The sequence below is a fragment of the Mauremys reevesii genome, linkage group 18, assembly GCF_016161935.1.
Source record: "Mauremys reevesii isolate NIE-2019 linkage group 18, ASM1616193v1, whole genome shotgun sequence".
In the NCBI taxonomy this organism is placed as follows: domain Eukaryota; kingdom Metazoa; phylum Chordata; order Testudines; family Geoemydidae; genus Mauremys; species Mauremys reevesii.
In genome coordinates, this window is record NC_052640.1 from 22,435,885 (window position 1) to 22,454,078 (window position 18,194).

General features: G+C 40.1%; 1 protein-coding gene across 7 annotated transcripts in view; it reads left to right on the top strand.

Annotated features, from left to right (window-relative positions):
• The window catches only part of CIT (citron rho-interacting serine/threonine kinase), a 99,412-nt gene that overhangs the window by 17,014 nt on the left and 64,204 nt on the right, over positions 1–18,194 (top strand). For all 7 annotated transcript variants that reach the window (XM_039505792.1, XM_039505788.1, XM_039505791.1 and 4 more), the window contains exons 10-12: positions 6,481–6,661; positions 14,751–14,856; positions 15,712–15,855. In XM_039505792.1, the coding sequence (XP_039361726.1) occupies positions 6,481–6,661; positions 14,751–14,856; positions 15,712–15,855 (431 nt within the window). The remainder of the gene's footprint in view (positions 1–6,480; positions 6,662–14,750; positions 14,857–15,711; positions 15,856–18,194) is intronic.

The following is an 18,194-nucleotide window of genomic DNA, read 5'->3' on the forward strand; positions in this document are numbered from 1 at the left end:
ATAATTATACTTATCTGTCAGTTAAATAATAATCAGGGTTTAGACTGGAAAATTCAGAACATTGCTCTTTAAAGTATATAAAAGAATACAGAATAAGAGAGACGAAGGACACTGGGTATTATGTGCTGCTTGCTTACTGGCCAGAAGATTGCAAGCTATCCAATAAGCTTTTCATAACTGTAGTTTCATGTTTCATTGTTTTTTAAAGTCAGTAATTTACATTAGCCATTTAATTTGAATCTAAAATTACAAACTTAATCTCATGAAGTACAGTTGAGAAGTGGTCAGGAGGATTTTTGCCTTAATCTAAATACAAAACACACAGGGCAAGGACAGTATTTCCTTTGGGGATTGTCCTGTAGTTGCTCTTTGGCAAAGTCCAAAGGAAAATGGCAGCAGTCATAGTAGTAACTAACAGCGCAGCAACTAACAGAAGGTCTTGAAGGGCAGGGCAGAATATTGACCTGTAAGAAATTAATCCAAAAGTATCTGAGAAGAAAGGAAGGAACTTTACATCTTGGTGCAAAGGAAGGTGTCTGATAGAGAGCTGGACACTACCTCTGGAGAAATGGCTTCATAAAAAAAAAAATCCACTGTATTCATTCTTCCCAATCTGTGATGCTTGAGGTAGTGTCATAACAGAGGAGAGATCCAAGTGAATCTATTGGTGCTGAAGCATTTGTTCTTTTCTGACCTGGCCTGAGGAATGATCTCATGGCTTTGGGAAGATCACTCTTCTTGTTAATGGCAATGGACAATGTAGCCAAATACATAGTGATATTTCCCCCCCCTCTTTATTGCTCTTTCATACAGCAAGCCAAATGTTTTGGCTGCATACCCCTCTTAGCAGAGAACAGGAAAGAGTGTTCATATCAGAGGATTCTGTAAGGGTTGGAGTAGCATTTGAATATGGGAAATTGAAAAGCAAAGGAAACTGAAGCAATTACTTGGGACTTTCAGAAGTACCCTCCTGATGAAAGATGATAGTTTAATAAGCAGGATAAAATGTTTAAGAATAGCAAGCAGAAAGTGAGTTGTAGAAAAGGTTACTGAACAGGAGGAAACACAACCAGGGAGAATATGGCAGAGAGAGAAAATGTGAAAACTACTTGAAAAGACATATCTTCCTGTTTCTCTTTGCATGAAGTTTGTATGATATTGAGGTATTTATGTAATGTATTTTTTTTGAGAAATGGGGTCTCAGGAACAGTTTACCAGTATAAGTGACTCCAAATCATGCATCCTTACAATATGATAGTCTATTCTGCAAGATGTACATTGTGGGAATGTTTCCCACAAATTAAATCTGGATAGCTGAATGTCAGGAACTTGTCAAACTTGTCAGGCTTTTAAAGTTCACTTCAGATATTCCAGAATTGAGATCATCTCATTTTTGAGCCCTCGTATCTCCCAAATGCCTTATTGGCAACTGTCCAGAAAAAACTGATCATTGTCCTAAAATATTTTAATTTTTTTTAGGTTGGGTGAAGTTACAAGGGGATCAAAAAAGGGCTAGTTTCTGCTTTCATCAGGGAGAGACTATCCTGTCTGTTTAAACAGTTGAGAAAAGAGAGGTTCTTAAATTTAATACTTGGGCAAAAATGAACTGTGATTGAGATCTGAGTTCTTCCCATATATGTGGGCTCTGCACACTAGTTCATGCTGCCACGCATACAACCCCACATGGTTTGTAACTGCAGTTGTGTACACAGATGTGTCCTCCAGAAAAATGGTGTCTCTTAGACGTAATTTCACAAGGGTCCATAAGAATTTAGCTCATGGAATTCCTGCTTGCTGTCTGCGTCCCTTTTCTGCATGGTCCCCCAGATAAAAGATGGCTTTTTCACATCTAAAAGCAGAAAGACCTTGCTGAAATGTTTCTAGTATGGCATAAGTTAGTATGACCTGAACCATTCTATTTGTTGTCTGCTGTACTGATGAGGGAGAAAAAACTTGTGTGTGAATATTTTAGAATGGGCTTAAGGAAAATTAGGGCTTTTTGCCATCTACTATAGTGTCTTGTATCTTATAAATTTACTCACTTTTTTGGCACATGGCATGTAGTTCTCAAATTACTTATTTGCATTGTTTTTATATTATATGGTGATAACTATTACATTTTGTATTTTTTTTCACTAAGATATTGTTGGTCTTCAGTAATAAAAAATACATGATTTGTTTTTTCTTTTTATTAATCACCAGTTTGGTAGGCAGCAACTGAAGCCAACTCAAATTTGGAGTGACACTGCTGTTAACTGAAATAAGAATATATCTTGGGAAGATAATTGCCTTCAAACAATGGAAAAGATTCTAAAGTAGCATCTTGTACAGTTAGTGAATATTGTTTATAGCTGGGATAGGCCTATTGTGTATTATAACCTTTTGTAGTTAGGCGTTTCTAGATCAAATATTCTTAAAGATATAATTCAGAGCTGATGCTGTCCTTTGGGTTTTCCATAACTATTACTGAAAGCACAAGATACTAATGCTCAATCTACTTGCCATTGGAAAGGCAGTATACATTTTTGACACTGGGAAGAACAGATTATATACGAGATACATTTCTATTCTGTAGTTCCTCCAAATCCCCTAGTCCAGTAAGGTCTGTCTTTGACCTAGAAGAGGGGAATCCCAGGGAAATGCAGTATCCAATCTCTAAAGTTACATGGAAATAATTTGAAATGATGGAGTTGATTGTATTATGCCTTGAACTAGCATAAATACACATATTAACACAGTTCAAAACCTGTTTTTCATTTAGTGTAATCATAAAGATGGTGATAAGCTGAGTAATTACTGCAGTGCTATTTTTTAATTTATCAGCATATGACACCCCCTTACCTCCAGAAGTCATTCTTTAGAACAGGTGGATGAGGGTTATATACTTCCTCCACAAGAAGGGTATCTGAGTAAGCAATTGATTCTTATGTAATGTACAGTTCTCTAGAAGGCATTTAAATAATGACCGCATATGCTGTTTACTTGCAACATATTACAGGCAGAAAATGATCCATGTATCAATCAGTTTTTATAAGATTAAAGTTTCAGGATTAGAATATCCTGTTTGTAGCATCGTTTTGTTTCTTTTTGAATAAACCTGTAGAGGGAAAAAAATATGAATCTCCTGAACAAATCTTTAGTTTTGCCAGATGCAATGGCATGTATTTGATATTCAGTTCCCAGAGTCTTACTATGACCTCTTTTAAGCGTTCTTATTTTTTAAAGAAGCACTTGAGAATAGCCTCAATATGAACACACTTACACCTTTGTATTTGCTAGTCTTCATCCTATTTTGAGGATACCATAATTATAGAGGAATGAGAATTCTCTGGTTTTAAACAAGAAATAATTGGCCAGTTCTGGTTACCCAAGGACCCTTTCATAGACATGCATTTAAACCTTGTTAACCAACCAAATTGCTCCCTTTTCTCAGCCTGTTATATAAGCCGCACCAATTATTTTACAGGCAGTTTCAAGAGACAAGCAGGGGAATGCCTTAATCTCAGGAATAAAGGAATCTAAAGACATTACCAAGTAATTATCAAAAGCAGCCAAGCAAAGCGGATCTAGCATATCTCTTTCCAAGTGTGTCCCTTCTCCCTCCTGTGAGTCTCTTCTCATCCAAAGTGGTCTGAAACCTACCTCTGAAGAAATTCATTTTCCCCTTTCAGTCACTGTCAGCAGTTCTGATCCACTTGCAGCCAGAGGTGTGTTTAATGACTTTCTTTTTTTCCTTGCCATTGTTTCTTGATAGTAATATGGTAACAAGGTTAGAAAGAAGAGCTTCTCAACTGTGTTAGGTTGGTAATAGCTCTTCTCACATGAATGCCTCTTCAGGAGATGCAAAGCAAAGGGCAAATTCAGGTTTCTTCCCTTTCAGCTAGCTTTCTCTGTGTCTCTCTCCTTTTGTGCAGAGCTTTTATTAAACATCAGAAGAAATTGCAGTAGAAAATGTAATATTAAAATTAGCTTTCTCTTTCTAAAAGTCCTATTTACTTTCCATCTTTAGCTTTCTTCAACCATATGAAGATGTTGCTATTGGATATTGTGTTGTATCTTGTTCCTCCTTGCTTCTGTTGTTCTTTCATTGAGTGCTATTTATCTTTTATCTCTATACTTATTTTAAGCATATTTAAATTAGCTCTACCACTGTAGTCTGAGTGGGGACTTTTAGAAGATACTTGTTAATGGTGAGAGGAAAGTTTCTTGCCTTTAATTGTAGTTGCCTGAGAATGGTTCCTCTGTAGATTCCTTCTACTTTCTGATGAAAGGTGAGATTCAGTCTCTCTCTTTATTTCTAGCTTGAACAAATCTGTTAAATATTAAATGATACGGTCTTATATAGAGTTATAATATATACCTTCCTTTTCTGTTAAGGTATGTTTTTGACTTACCTTACAAGAGGGGTTCTAGACTTTACCATATCAACTAGATAGTCTTCTCCTTCCTATATTGCTCTGTCTCATCAGTCCAATCTCTCTTTAAATCTTAGATGGAGGCAGCGGGAATAAACCAGTTAAAGGGTGCCCATAGGCCTTTTCATTCTGGATGCTGAAAATAAAATGTATTACTTCTATTTCTTCCCTTTACTACTCTTTAATTCTTTATTTTGCAAAGCATTTTGGGATGCCATTTGTATGAAAAATGTTATAGCTAATTAAGTTGTATTGTAATCTATTGCTCCTGTGTTTGTGTGAGTGAGAGCGCTAGACAGAAGAGCTATAACTGGATGTCATATTGAGAGAATTCAGTCTGTAATACAGATCCCATCCTATTAAACATCTGCAATTTTTTTAAACCAATGAAGTATCAGAACCTATTTGTTTGATAATGACAAAGATGATTTGAATGTTGTCCTGTTTGAGTGGTAATATACTTTCCTTATTAATGCATATTTTTATCTTTGAGTTTTTCATTCATCCTACTCCAATGTTCTTGAAACTATGGTATGTGAGTAGTATCTTCCCAGCTTGATGGACCTTCCTTTCTTTTCCCTATTTGGAAGCTGTGTCAGCATGGCTCCCTGGAAAGCCACTAATAGAGCATGCATGTATTGTTGCAATTTACTGATTTAAACAGGCAGATTTTTGTTTGTGAATGCTGGTCTAGTGGTAGCTTGGTGTTGGTCTGCTGTTAGCTAATACACAAATTAGCATAGAAAATTAAGAGTTAAAAATTGAGCTGTGAAAGGATTTGGCAACCTAGAGGGAGCTAGCAAGCTCCAGCAGTGACTCATTCTGCTTGTGTCAGTCAGATAAGCATCAGCATCTGTCACGAATGCAAGCAGGTAGGGTTAAACTTAGAGCATGCACAGAGTGAGGAGCAGGGAGCCTGCACTGCAGGGGCTGTAATGTTTGTTCCCGGTTCTTCAATTCTCATCAGCCCTTCAGCTACAGGAGATCTATACTGGATCCATGGTAACGGTTTTAGCACACAACACTTCCATCAGTTTGTAACAATGGGCTGTGTTCTAGTTGCGGACTGAAGAGCTGTCTGCTTCATAGAGCAAAAAAGAGCTTAGTAGATTTGCAGGGAGTGAAGACCTGAATGATGAAATTTAAAAAAAAAAAAAATCTTGGGAGGAAACATGCTTTTATGAGGTAGGAATTGCACAGCAAGCTTTTACATTCATTCTTTTCACACATGCAGCCAAACCAGCAGGGACCTGGGGTGCTGCACATCATTTAAAAGAACTTATCCTTTTGTTTTGTTGTGTTAATTAAACTGCAGCAAATGTTAGAAGATGGGCTGAAATTAAACAAGTGGTTAACAAGTTAAGATATTTTGATTTAAAAATTAGAGTAAGAAATAGATTATAATTCCTGCCATTGATACCTCGATTCAGATTGTATTGGAGCCAGACTGCAGTGGTGTCCCACCAAGAGTTCCAAATCCTAAGCAAGCTGTCATGGGGAAGCAAATCTTTATTTCTTTTTCTTCCTTCTCCAAGAGCTATTTGGGGTTAGTAGCTGCAGCATGTTGAAATCTTCCAGGAACAAGATACGTTTACTGATGGTAACAAGAACCAGAAATCTGGACTGGGGAGGCTGCTGGTAGAGGTGATAGGCAGAAATTAGTCCTTAGCTGGCTAGCAAGGTAGCTCACTCTATTCTCATGAAGTAGTTTACTCCACTGATTTGGTGGATTAGAGACATTTTTGTTTTTCTAGAAAAATCAGGAAGAAATAACCTGATAATAATAAATATGAGACCAAAGCTTTTCTTAGCCTGGTGCCTTTGACTCAAAATACCAGTTTAACCAGCATGGGAGACACTGTGGCTGCAGAATGGTAGCCATGTTGGTAGCTGAAGGGTTAATCTCTTGTTGCTGTAATACGATTTGAGAGCAGCAGCTCAGTCTGCTTGTGTTAGCAAGATTAAAAGCAGGAGCTGCAGTGCCATTGCAAGCATTGAATGAATGGGACCGTTGCAGAGCAAACTGTAGCTGAAATTTGTCTTTTCTCCTCGTTTTTTCTGCCAGCTCCTCCCCCCTTCGTTCCTACCCTCAGGTCTGATGATGACACCTCAAATTTTGATGAACCAGAGAAGAATTCGCGGGTTTTATCCTCTCCGCGGCAGTTGAACTCAGCCGGCTTCTCGGGTGAAGATTTGCCGTTTGTGGGGTTTTCCTTCATCAAGGCTCTGGGGATCCTCAGATCAGAGTAAGTGGGAATTACTGTCTAAGTGAACAGGATCAGTACAAGAAAATCATGGCTTGTACTGGGGAGGGGATGGGGGAGGGGGAAAGCTGCTTTTAACTGGCCTGCGCCCTGCTTTAGGGAAGCTGACAGCTTTAGGCTCTATCTGTTGCTGCTGTGGTTTTGTATATTTAATATTGTTCTCTGGTTTTGTGTGGAAAATAAGGCTGGTTCTGAAACTGACATTGCTAAAATTATGATTTGGTTACTTTGCATTAGTTGTGTTTGCTGTTCCCTGGAGAGGAGTGGGCAGTTTGATTTCTGTTTTTTCAGGTCTCTGGAAGAAGGAAAATCTTACGGAGTTCAGAGGCTGAAGTGGGGGTATGTTCTGTTAGGTCAGAAATGCAGAGACTGGTTGTCACAAAACTAGGGGTGGGTGTGAGGCTGAATCAGTGATTCACAGAGATGGAGAGCCACTAATCCAGAAATGTGTGTTGATGGGTCAGTGACCCAGAGATAGAGCTTCACTGAGCTGGCAGTGTGTACTGCTCGGTCAAGTTAAACACTGAGACTAGGCATTGCTGTATTTTGGATGTAGTATGGGGTCAGAGAGCCATAGGCAGTGCAGGGAGGGGGTGAGGAACTGAAATCCATAAAAATTGGTCTTCATTTGGGAAGGAATTAGTATTTCAGAGAGAGAACCGAGACAGGAAAAGGAAAAATGTAAATGGCATGGTGTAAACCCCTTTGACCTGGTGAGTCCTTGGTTCCTGGTGTTAGAGCTAATGAGAAAAGCATTAGTGCAGCACATCAAATTGAGGAATCCTTATTCCAGTACCAGAAGGCGACTCAGAAATGCAATTCCTTTAGCTGACTTGGTGACTCAACATGCTAAGGTACTATCTTTTAGTTTCAACCGTTTTCTGTCATCACTGAGTTAATCCCCATCAGGGACTTGAACCAGGTTTCATGTCTTTGTCATATTGGCTGTGATAGTTGCTTTTGGTGCTGAGTAAGTTGCTCGAGAGAGAAGTGTGGAACCAAATTTTGTGGTATTCTTGGCTGTTGCCCATATTTTGAGTCAAGGTTATATGATGTATAGGTTGGTGATCAGAAGGGGAGACTCTAACTGTCTTTAGTGACTGTCCCTCCTCACAGGTGTTGCCTGCATGGTTGGGAGGGAGGAGGAGGAGGGTATAATAATGGTTGAAAGATGAGATGTTGGCTTTTAGTGAGATGTCAGTGGAAGTCAGATGTCAGTTGGTAAATGTCAACTGTGGATACTTGGGGTTAAAATCTACCTTGAATTATAAGTGAAATGACTTATGGTGTCATCCTACTCCCTAATGGACTCTTCTCCACATAACAAAACCAGAATGCCATTTGTGTAACTGTCAGTAGAGGCTCAGAACTTGATCTAGGTGTATTGCTAGAACTCTGTATGTATTGGGATCCTGGTACGAGAAGTGTGGAGAGGGTTTATGGTTAAGTCTCAGGTCCACTGGCAGATGTGTGATATTGGTAAAAGGCTGATCAGATGAGGGTGTTACAGGTTGATATAAGTGTGCATTGTCAAAGCTGTGTTGGAACTGATTAGTGGGAGGTGGTGCATATAACAGTTAAGGACGACTGTTGACGTTTTGTTTGGGTTCTAGTAGTAGAATAGTGAGGATACAGCAAAAGAGGGTCAAGATTAATATGCATTGGAGGAATTATGGGTAAAGTTGTATAGAACTGCCTAATGCAGCCTGTTCTCCTGTATGTTGATGCACAGAATTGGTCATATATTAGGTTCCTTTGGAAGAAAGGGATTATAAGAAGATTCTGTTTATATTATAGGCTGAACTTTATATTAGAACTGGATTTTCATAAACTCGTTCCTGGATTTACCTTTGGGAGTAAAGAACTGCATTTTGTTTTGAGGAGCAGCTGCTAAATATTGCAAGGAATAGAGGGAGATTAGGATACATCAGTATTTAAACTTGTGTTGAGCTAGTGCAGTGACTAGTGATCTCCTCAATCCCACTGCTAGGTTGGGGAATGAGGAAGATTTCTTTATAATTTATAAAATGTCCACTGTGTACTAGGTACTTTATTGAACAAATAAGACACATTACCTGCCCTGGGAAGCAGGAGGCAGTGAATGAGAACAACAAACAGAGAATAAGGCTTAAAGAATCATTTGTGTACTTTGCTAGTAGTAAGTGGGGTGCTTTCTCTAACAAGTGTGAGTTACTAACTCATCAGTGCAGAATTTAAACTGTCATTTAAAAATGAATTATAATTCTTATGGTTGCTAAGTGATGCTGGGCTGGTTTCCTATGTTTGCAGACTGATAGCTCTAGTGCCTTTCTTGCTGCCCACAGTTTTGTGCAGCAGCAGCAGTAGATTGTAGTTAACAAGGTCCCTGTTACTTTCACTACATCTGGGATGTATTAGGTTAGGTATTTCCAATAGACATAGGGAAGTATTAATGCCATTGTACAAGGCACTTGTAAGACCTCATCTGGAATACTGTGTACTGATCTGGTCACTCATGTTCGAGACAGATGAATTCAGATTGGAATGGGTGCATAGAAGGTCTGCTAGGATGGTTAGGGGAATGGAGAGCCGGTCCTACCGGAGGAAACTAAAAGAGCTGGGCTTGTTTAGACTAGCAAAATGAAGGCCGAGAGGGGATATGTTTGCTCTCTGTAAATACATTTGGGAGGTAAATGCCAGGCAGGGAGTAGAGCTATTTAAGCTGAAGGAAACCCACCATGGATAAATTTTAGGCTGGCAATTTAGAAGAAAGTTTCTAAACATCAGAGGAGAGATTCTGGCACACCTTTCCAATAGGAATAGCTAGTTTTAATATGGAGCATGATAAGTTTATGACTAGGATTATATGCAATAGTAGGGAGTGGGTTTGATGACCCAGGAGGTCCCTTCCAGTCCTATGTTCCAGTCAGAATCTAGTGGGCTGTAGCCAAACTGTCAAGAATCATGTTACTTTCACATTGCTGCCGCTGGTTGGCAAAGCCTTGAGGAGCAACAGTGCAGATAGGCACTTGCATGATTCATGGGTAAGGAGGACTCCCACAAAAGGATGGAATAGGGGGTACAGCAGACCTCTCTTCATTCTCTTTTGCCCCAACTCTTACCCTCCTTAAGCCAATAAGAGACTGGAGAAGTGTGAAGAGGACTGGTTCTTCAAATTTATCAGACACTTACTAGCTAGAGGTAAGGCTGATACAAAATGAGGAATTCTCATGTTTGGTGCAGGTAAGCATCTTCTATGCATCTTCCCCCTCCCCAGCAACTGAGGTTGGGAGAGGGGCTGACCTTATCACCAGTATGTTACCCCAGACTTTGCTGGTGAGGATTTCTTCCTCTGTTGTTTTTCGTATTGACCTCTCTGGCTGGTAAGTTTAATCTAACAGCTGGTAGGTTTCTGTTCCAGCCCTTGGAAAGGGAGAAAAGAGGAAAGGGAGAACAAGGTTTCAATAATAATCTGCTGTTTCAGTTCATTGCATTCACATCTTGATGGTATCATTGTTTGGTTTTTGCTGTGTTTTAGGATGGAGGAGGCATTTGAGAGGGAACAGAAAATGGAAAGGCTGGAGGAGTGGAAGGGTAGAGATGGAAATTAAATTAGAGAATAGAGAATGAGTAAGGATATGATTTGGTCACGGATTCCGTGACTTTAATTGATTTCCCTGACTACTTCAACTTCAGCTTCAGCCCCGTGCATGGCAGGACTTGGGCTTCTGTGAGGTATTGTTTATTTCCTGTGTCCTGTCCGTGAGTTTTACTAAAAATACCTGTGACACAATCTTAGCCTTAAGCATGAGGCATGGGAAGGGGGAGTATGGATATATGCAGGGGCCAGGATTAGGACAGATGGTACCAGCAGCTATGAGAGGGAAGAGGCACAGGTGAGTTGGAGGCTTATGAGATTGGGATAAAAAGATGAAGTAAGAAGATACAGTGCATGATAGAGGATGGGCTGTGAACTTGCCATTCCCTTTTGGTTAACCTCTAGCTTTTTCTGTAGTGATTCTTACTTGAAAAGATTAGGACAGGAGGAGCCCTCTGATATCCAGCACTTCTGCACCATTCCCTACAGTCCTTCTGGGAGAGGCTCTGGCTCTATCCATGAATTACTAGGTAATCAGCATTAAGCCAATTCATTTAAATGATAACTCAAGGAGATAATTTTCCTCTTGAAAATAGATTAGCACAGCTAGTGTGGTTAGCGTTTTCTATTGTAGATTTGACCAAGACTTAAGTTTTTTTATATTCCCCTTCATTCCTGTGTCTTATTTACATAAGTCATTCCCTTTTGTTGTTGTTAATTTGGAATTGCAAACACTGTTGTGCTGAGATAAGTGACTCTTAGTTTAATGCAGTGGTTCCCAAACTTGTTCCGCTGCTTGTGCTGGGAAAGTCCCTGGCAGTCCAGACTGGTTTGTTTACCTGCCGCGTCCGCAGGTTCGGCTGATCGAGGCTCCCACTGGCCGCGGTTCGCTCCTCCAGGCCAATGGGAGCCGCTGGAAGCGGTGGCCAGTACGTCTCTCGGCCCGCGCCACTTCCAGCAGTTCCTATTGGCCTGGGAACGTGGATGCTGCAAGTACACAAACCAGCCCGGCCCACCAGGGGCTTTCCCCGCACAAGTGACGGAACAAGTTTGGGAACCCCTGGTTTAATGGTTAATTTAATTAAATATTCTGAAATGATACCAGTTGAGTGATATGTTTGCATGGTAGCTTTTGCTGTCAGATTGAATGTGTTTCGCTTCTGAGATAACTCTGAATGAGGGGGTATGTAACAATGACACTACAGCACACATCTCACATCTTGTCATAAAATCCTTTGGGAGTTTGGATCTCCGTGATAAGGCTTCTGTTAGATTTTAAGCATCCCATTTCTCTTGATTACTCTCTCTCTCTCTCTCTCTCTTCTTGAGACTTAAAAAGGTGGTAGGGGTACTTAGGAAGCAGTCTTAGTAGAGTTTGCATGAAAGGAGGAGTTAGCTGAAGTGGACACTGCCGAACTCTTATGTGTGCCTAATGCAAATCCAGTATATGGAGACCAGCTTGCTTTGGGGTTGAGATGTACCGATTTTCATAGTGACAAAAAATTGCCATGGTTAGCGCGCACATTTTTTTAAGGGATCTTTTTTATTTTGAATGGGAGGGAAGGATTGCAATGTATTTCTTCCCAAACCCCACACATCACACCTAAGAAACAGCTATCTCTAGAGCCAGTTAATGACATTCCAAACTTTGGCTGGGGGATCATTTAAGGGTAGCAATACACCCCACTCCATCCCACCACTCCATTGCTGTGCGGTGTGCTTTCTCCCTGGGTCCCATACTGTTGTTCCCCATGTTGCAGTGCAGCTAGATGGTTTAGTTGTCTCTCCAGGCAAAATGTTTGAATTGCAAAATGGTGTGTACAGTATTATGAGCATGCTCCTTAAAAAAACAAAAAACGCACACCAGGATGAAACAGGAACTTTTATAATGAACCAGTGGTGCAAGTGTCCTCTTTTCTATCAGAACTAGCTAGAATCTGCTGAGCAGTGCCTGTGGTTTGAGCAGAAAACTAAAGGGCAATGATGAATGCTGTGGAACTATGTCAAGTATCAGAGGGGTAGCCTCTGCTTGCATCCGAAGAAGTGGGTGTTCACCTACGAAAGCTCATGCTACAAAACATCTGTTAGTCTATAAGGTGCCACAGGATTCTTTGGTGGAACTATGATTATTTTTAAAAAATGGCTTTTGCTGAGATAATTTAGAGATCTCGAAAGTTAACATTTTAATATAAAAAACTTGTCAAAATTATCATTACACATTTGCAGTTATTTTTATATTTATAAGAATTACATTTTGAAGCAGATTTCTTTGCATCTTTTTTAGTTAATGTGATCTTTTAATTTTTATTTCTAGCACTGTTTTTTCTCACCTATCCATTTTTAGCCTTGTTTGTACGCCTGACTATGATGGGATTTAATAAGTATTTTTCTCTGATGGCTGCTTGTTCTCTGGAGGAGTCTAGTGATGTTTTGATATATTGACTTTTAAAAATGATAATCTGGGGGATAGGATTGATTAGACCAAGTTAACCAATTTGAGTGTCTAACCAGTGCATTCAATTTTATGATTTATTCTTCTAATAAATCCTCATTATATCTTGTCATTTGATATGTGGGTTTCATTCTTCTAATAAGCTTGTTTCTCAGTTTTTAAAAAAAAGTGATTTCATTATATTAGATATTTCTATGTAGGTTGGGAGTGGTGGGCTCTGCTATACTTAGGTTAATATCAGGATTGCATTCCAAATGGCTTTAGAAGGTGGCACTCATTAAAATCTGTTGTTCCACACATGCTGCTGCAGCACAGTTTTATAAAGTCCATTTCTTTTCATGTGTGTGACTAATACCCTCTGTGTGATTTGGACTTGGGAGTACATTTTCTCAGAAAATGGTGGTGGTAAAATCAAACTTTCCTTGGTGTAAGAAGAGACAGTGCTGCTGTGTGTGGGTGTGTAGCTATGTGCAAAGGGCTGCTTGAAGCTCATTTCTCTCCATGGGGATAACTGGCTGCATACCAAAGCTGTGGCCAGGAGAAGCCGGCAAGCAATGTGTGGGCAGACTGCATGTTCTTTTATTAGCACCTTCATTGTACTTTTAAAATCTCAACTTACAATGAGCTCTAGGCTTCTTCTGTTAAAACTGGTTCCTTCATTAACTACTTAACTACCTAGTTGGAATCACATTTTGCTACAGGGAACTGTTTCTGTCGAATATGATTTTGTTTTTTAATTTTTTTGTATAATTTGAGATCATATTTAAGCAGGTAATAGTTAAAACATCTGGTTTAAGAGTACAAAACACTAACATATGCTCCAAATCACAAATAGTCACTTCTAATGCTTTTCTAGAATCAGTTTAAGCCATGGGTTCTCAAACTTTTTTTTGCTGGGACCCCCTTTGTAAATATTTCAGGTTTTGATAACTGCCCCCCCAAAAAAGTGGACCCCCCCCATGCCACCATTACTTCTGCACTGCTGCTGGCAGAGGCACTGCCTTCAGAGCTGGGTGCCTGACTCTGAAGGCAATGCTGTTGCCAGGAGCAGTGCAGAAGTAAGGGTGACATGGTATGGTATTGCCCCCTTTACTACTTCACTGCTGCTGGCAGCAGCAATGCCTTCAGAGCTGGGTGCCCAGCCAATAGCCACCACTTTCCGGCTGCCCAGCTCTGGAAGCAGTGCAGAAGTAAAGGTGGCAATACCATGACCTCCCCCATAATAGGTTTGCAACCCCCTTTGGGGTCGAAACCCCCAGTTTGAGAAGCGCTGGTTTCAACCAACATGAATAGTTAACTTTATGGGGGGGTAAAGAGCCCAATCAGAGAGAGTGCTAAAAAAATGTAAATGCGTTCCTCAATTTCCTGCAGTCAAATTTCAATGAATGCTACAGTTAAGTAGATTTTTCTCAGGAGATACCGCTTATTGGTGGAACTTTGAGATCTAGAAATGAGGCTAATTGTGTCCGTGTGGATGAAATAGAGAAGGAGTGTACAGAGCTGCACTGGGAATGTTTCAGTAAAATCCTGGGATAGCAGAGAACAAGTTAACGAGCAGGTGCTTCAGCTCACTGTGGTTCAGAGTTTGGCACCTTTGAGTTTTCAGTTGCTTTTCTAGTACTGTCTGCTTTTGTTTTTGAAACCTGTTTTAACAGTAACAAAATATAACAGGCAATGAATTTTCAGCGAATGATTTAACTTCTTGAGTGGTTAAAACCAATTTGACATTTGGCTTTGTAACACCAGCAAGGAGCATCTAGAAATGCGTTCCATGTCACCTTGTTTGATGTTATGAATTTAAAACTTACTGTGTAAATGAAAGTACTAATCTTGTAACCAGTAGAGGAGCTGACGTGGTGGTTACTAATGACACACAATGTTGATTGACCTAACCTAGTAGCTATTACACTATAAAGTTTGCCTCATCTTTCCGCCTAGTTTAGCCCAGGATAACCACCCAATGATCTGAGCAAAGTTGTTTAAGTGGAGAGTCATGTACCGTTTTGCCGATATTTATGTATTATTTGGCTTTGTTCTTTTAGGTCTGTTGTCCTGGGGTTGGACTCTCCAGCTAAGATCAGCTCCATGGAAAAGAAACTCCTTCTAAAGAGCAAAGAGCTGCAGGACACCCAGGACAAGTGTCACAAGGTATTTATTTATGTGAGTGGCCTCCCTCATTGCTCCAGGAATCTACAACCAATGTATGCCAAGGGATCTGTCAGATGCTGCTGATCGTCCAGATCTATGGTGGGCAAAGTTCTTTTCCTTCAGTGAAATGGCTTCCTGATCAGTACAGAAGAAGATGAATTTAGGCCATGCCTTTGCTGTAGATATGTTAAACTTAACAAGAGGAGGCTCTGGATTTTAAACAGCTCTTTTCTCACCATGACACAGATGACTGCTTCTTCCAGCATGCAGCATTTACTTCTCATCGGTTGCAGAGTTGCTGCATTTCTGTTCTGAGTGATACAAAGTCTCTCTTCCTAGTCCTTCAGCTTCTACTTGTGTAACTGTTGCCATTTCATTGATTATGGTGAACATCTTTTAACAGTTGCTGTTTCTTAGTAAAGAGAACTCATTGGAGTCTATAAAAACTCAAGTGTTGTTTGAGACTTTTATGAGAGTGCAATTATTTGTTTCCCTGTCTTGTGCTGGATTTGACCATTTATTCCTGCAAGGAGATGGGGGAGACCCATCCTCTGGTCCAACATGGATTTGGGATAAAGCTAAAGTGACCCATCTCTGCAAAACCAGAGATGACTGAAGAATGACTGAATATGAACAAGCAGCTTGAATGAATGGGGTGACTTAGACTTACTACCTGTCCTTGTGAAGAACTGTGCATTCCCAGGAGCAGAGACAATGGTATTGGAATTTAAATAGCATTTGGAGAATTATAACTAGGAGTCTCTTAGAGACTGAAATTCATCACATGTGGTGCGTTGAAATTAGCAACTGACAGAGCTTTGGGAATGCTTTTTAACCTTTCAATGTTTGTTGCAGATGGAGCAGGAAATGACGCGATTGCACCGGAGGGTGTCAGAGGTGGAGGCTGTACTTAGCCAAAAGGAGGTGGAACTGAAAGCCTCTGAGACCCAGCGATCCCTCCTGGAGCAGGACCTGGCAACCTACATCACAGAATGCAGTGTGAGCCTTTATCGTAGTCCTTTTCCCTTTGAAGGTGCAATTTCTGATAGTCTTTAGCTTTCTGTTCCATGATGGTCTCGGTGGTGCATATACAGTAAGGAAAGAAGATAATGTGGAAGAGGAATGGTTGTCTATTGAAATCGGAGCAGTAAATTGTTTGAGAGTATTGAAGGCCTGGTAGATACGGGTTTGTTCAAACTTTATTCCTTGGCCTATGTGCTTACAACATCATTCAGTAGTAATGGTAAAGGAGCTAAAACCGTTGTCTTGCTCACAGTGAACTACATTTTGGTTCTCTTCTTGTCCTAGTAGCAATACTGTACCGTTTTTGGGTTCTGATCTTGATAGACTTCAGAATGAAAGCAAGGTGGGGCCTATTCAATACTTAAAGGAAAACCTCAAAGGACAACAAAAGTGTTTCAGGACATGGTGTTGACTCAATAATGTGACATTCTGAGTTTGTACTGCTCCAATTCCCCAGCGTAGTGATAGCAATGTGTCTGTGGCAAATGCTGTTTTTCAGATGGGATATAAAAATGAGGCCCTTAAAGATATGTATTTAAGATCCTTTGTCATTTTTACAGGAGTAGGGATGTCTGCCCTGTTGTCTTGGCAAAATTCCAATGAGGATGTTTACACTCTGCCTACTTAAATAGGGCTTATATTTTCAATTGGATTTGGTATTTTGCTGTCCTCCTTCCCCTCTCTCACCAAAACCCAAAACTCTGTCTATGTATCATGCCAAGGCAACACTCTATCAGTGGCTGCTTTTCAGTGGAGTGTGAAGCATTTCCTATAGAGTGTAACTTCATTTATCTAAATAGAATGGGGAACATGAATTTATCTGGATAAATGGGGGGCTTTAAATGCAATAATGCACAGCAGGAGGTGCATCTGAAGCTGGGTTGAACCATCTGGATATACTGTTTTCTGTTGTATAAACAACATTAAAAAGTTTTGGATCCTTCATATATATATATGTTAAAGAAAGTGTAGATTCAAATGAAGTAAAAATCGTAAGCGAATCCACAGGTTCCATAGAGTCTCTATGGATAGAAATTTCATGCTCTAGTAAAAATATAACAGTAGGGATCTATTATCGACCACCTGACCAGGACAGTAATAGTGATGATGAAATGCTAAGGGAAATTAGAGAGGCTATCAAAATTAAGAACCCAATAATAGTGGGGGATTTCAATTATCCCCATATTGACTGGGAACATTTCACTTCAGGATGAAATGCAGAGATAAAATGTCTCAATACTTTAAATGACTGCTTCATGGAGCAGCTGGTACAGGAACCCACAAGAGGAGAGGCGACTCTAGATTTAATCCTGAGTGGAGCGCAGGAGCTGGTCCAAGAGGTAACTATAGCAGGACCGCTTGGAAATAGTGACCATAATACAATAGCATTCAACATCCCTGTGGTGGGAAGAACATCCCAACTGCCCAACACTGTGGCCTTTAATTTCAAAAGGGGGAACTATACAAAAATGAGGGGGTTAGTTAGACAAAAGTTAAAAGGTACAGTGACTAAAGTGAAATCCCTGCAAGTTGCGTGGGCCCTTTTTAAAGACACCATAATAGAGGCCCAACTTCAATGTATACCCCAAATTAAGAAAAACAGTAAAAGAACTAAAAAAGAGCCACCGTGGCTTAACAACCATGTAAAAGAAGCAGTGAGAGATAAGAAGACTTCCTTTAAAAAGTGGAAGTCAAATCCTAGTGAGGCAAATAGAAAGGAGCACAAACACTGCCAACTTAAGTGCAAGAGTGTAATAAGAAAAGCCAAAGAGGAGTTTGAAGAACGGCTAGCCAAAAATTCCAAAGGTAATAACAAAATGTTTTTTAAGTACATCAGAAGCAGGAAGCCTGCTAAACAACCAGTGGGGCCCCTTGATGATGAAAATACAAAAGGAGCGCTTAAAGACGATAAAGTCATTGCGGAGAAACTAAATGGATTCTTTGCTTCAGTCTTCACGGCTGAGGATGTTAGGGAGATTCCCAAACCTGAGCTGGCTTTTGTAGGTGACAAATCTGAGGAACTGTCACAGATTGAAGTGTCACTAGAGGAGGTTTTGGAATTAATTGATAAACTCAACATTAACAAGTCACCAGGACCAGATGGCATTCACCCAAGAGTTCTGAAAGAACTCAAATGTGAAGTTGCGGAACTATTAACTAAGGTTTGTAACCTGTCCTTTAAATCGGCTTCGGTACCCAATGACTGGAAGTTAGCTAATGTAACGCCAATATTTAAAAAGGGCTCTAGGGGTGATCCCGGCAATTACAGACCGGTAAGTCTAACGTCGGTACCGGGCAAATTAGTTGAAACAATA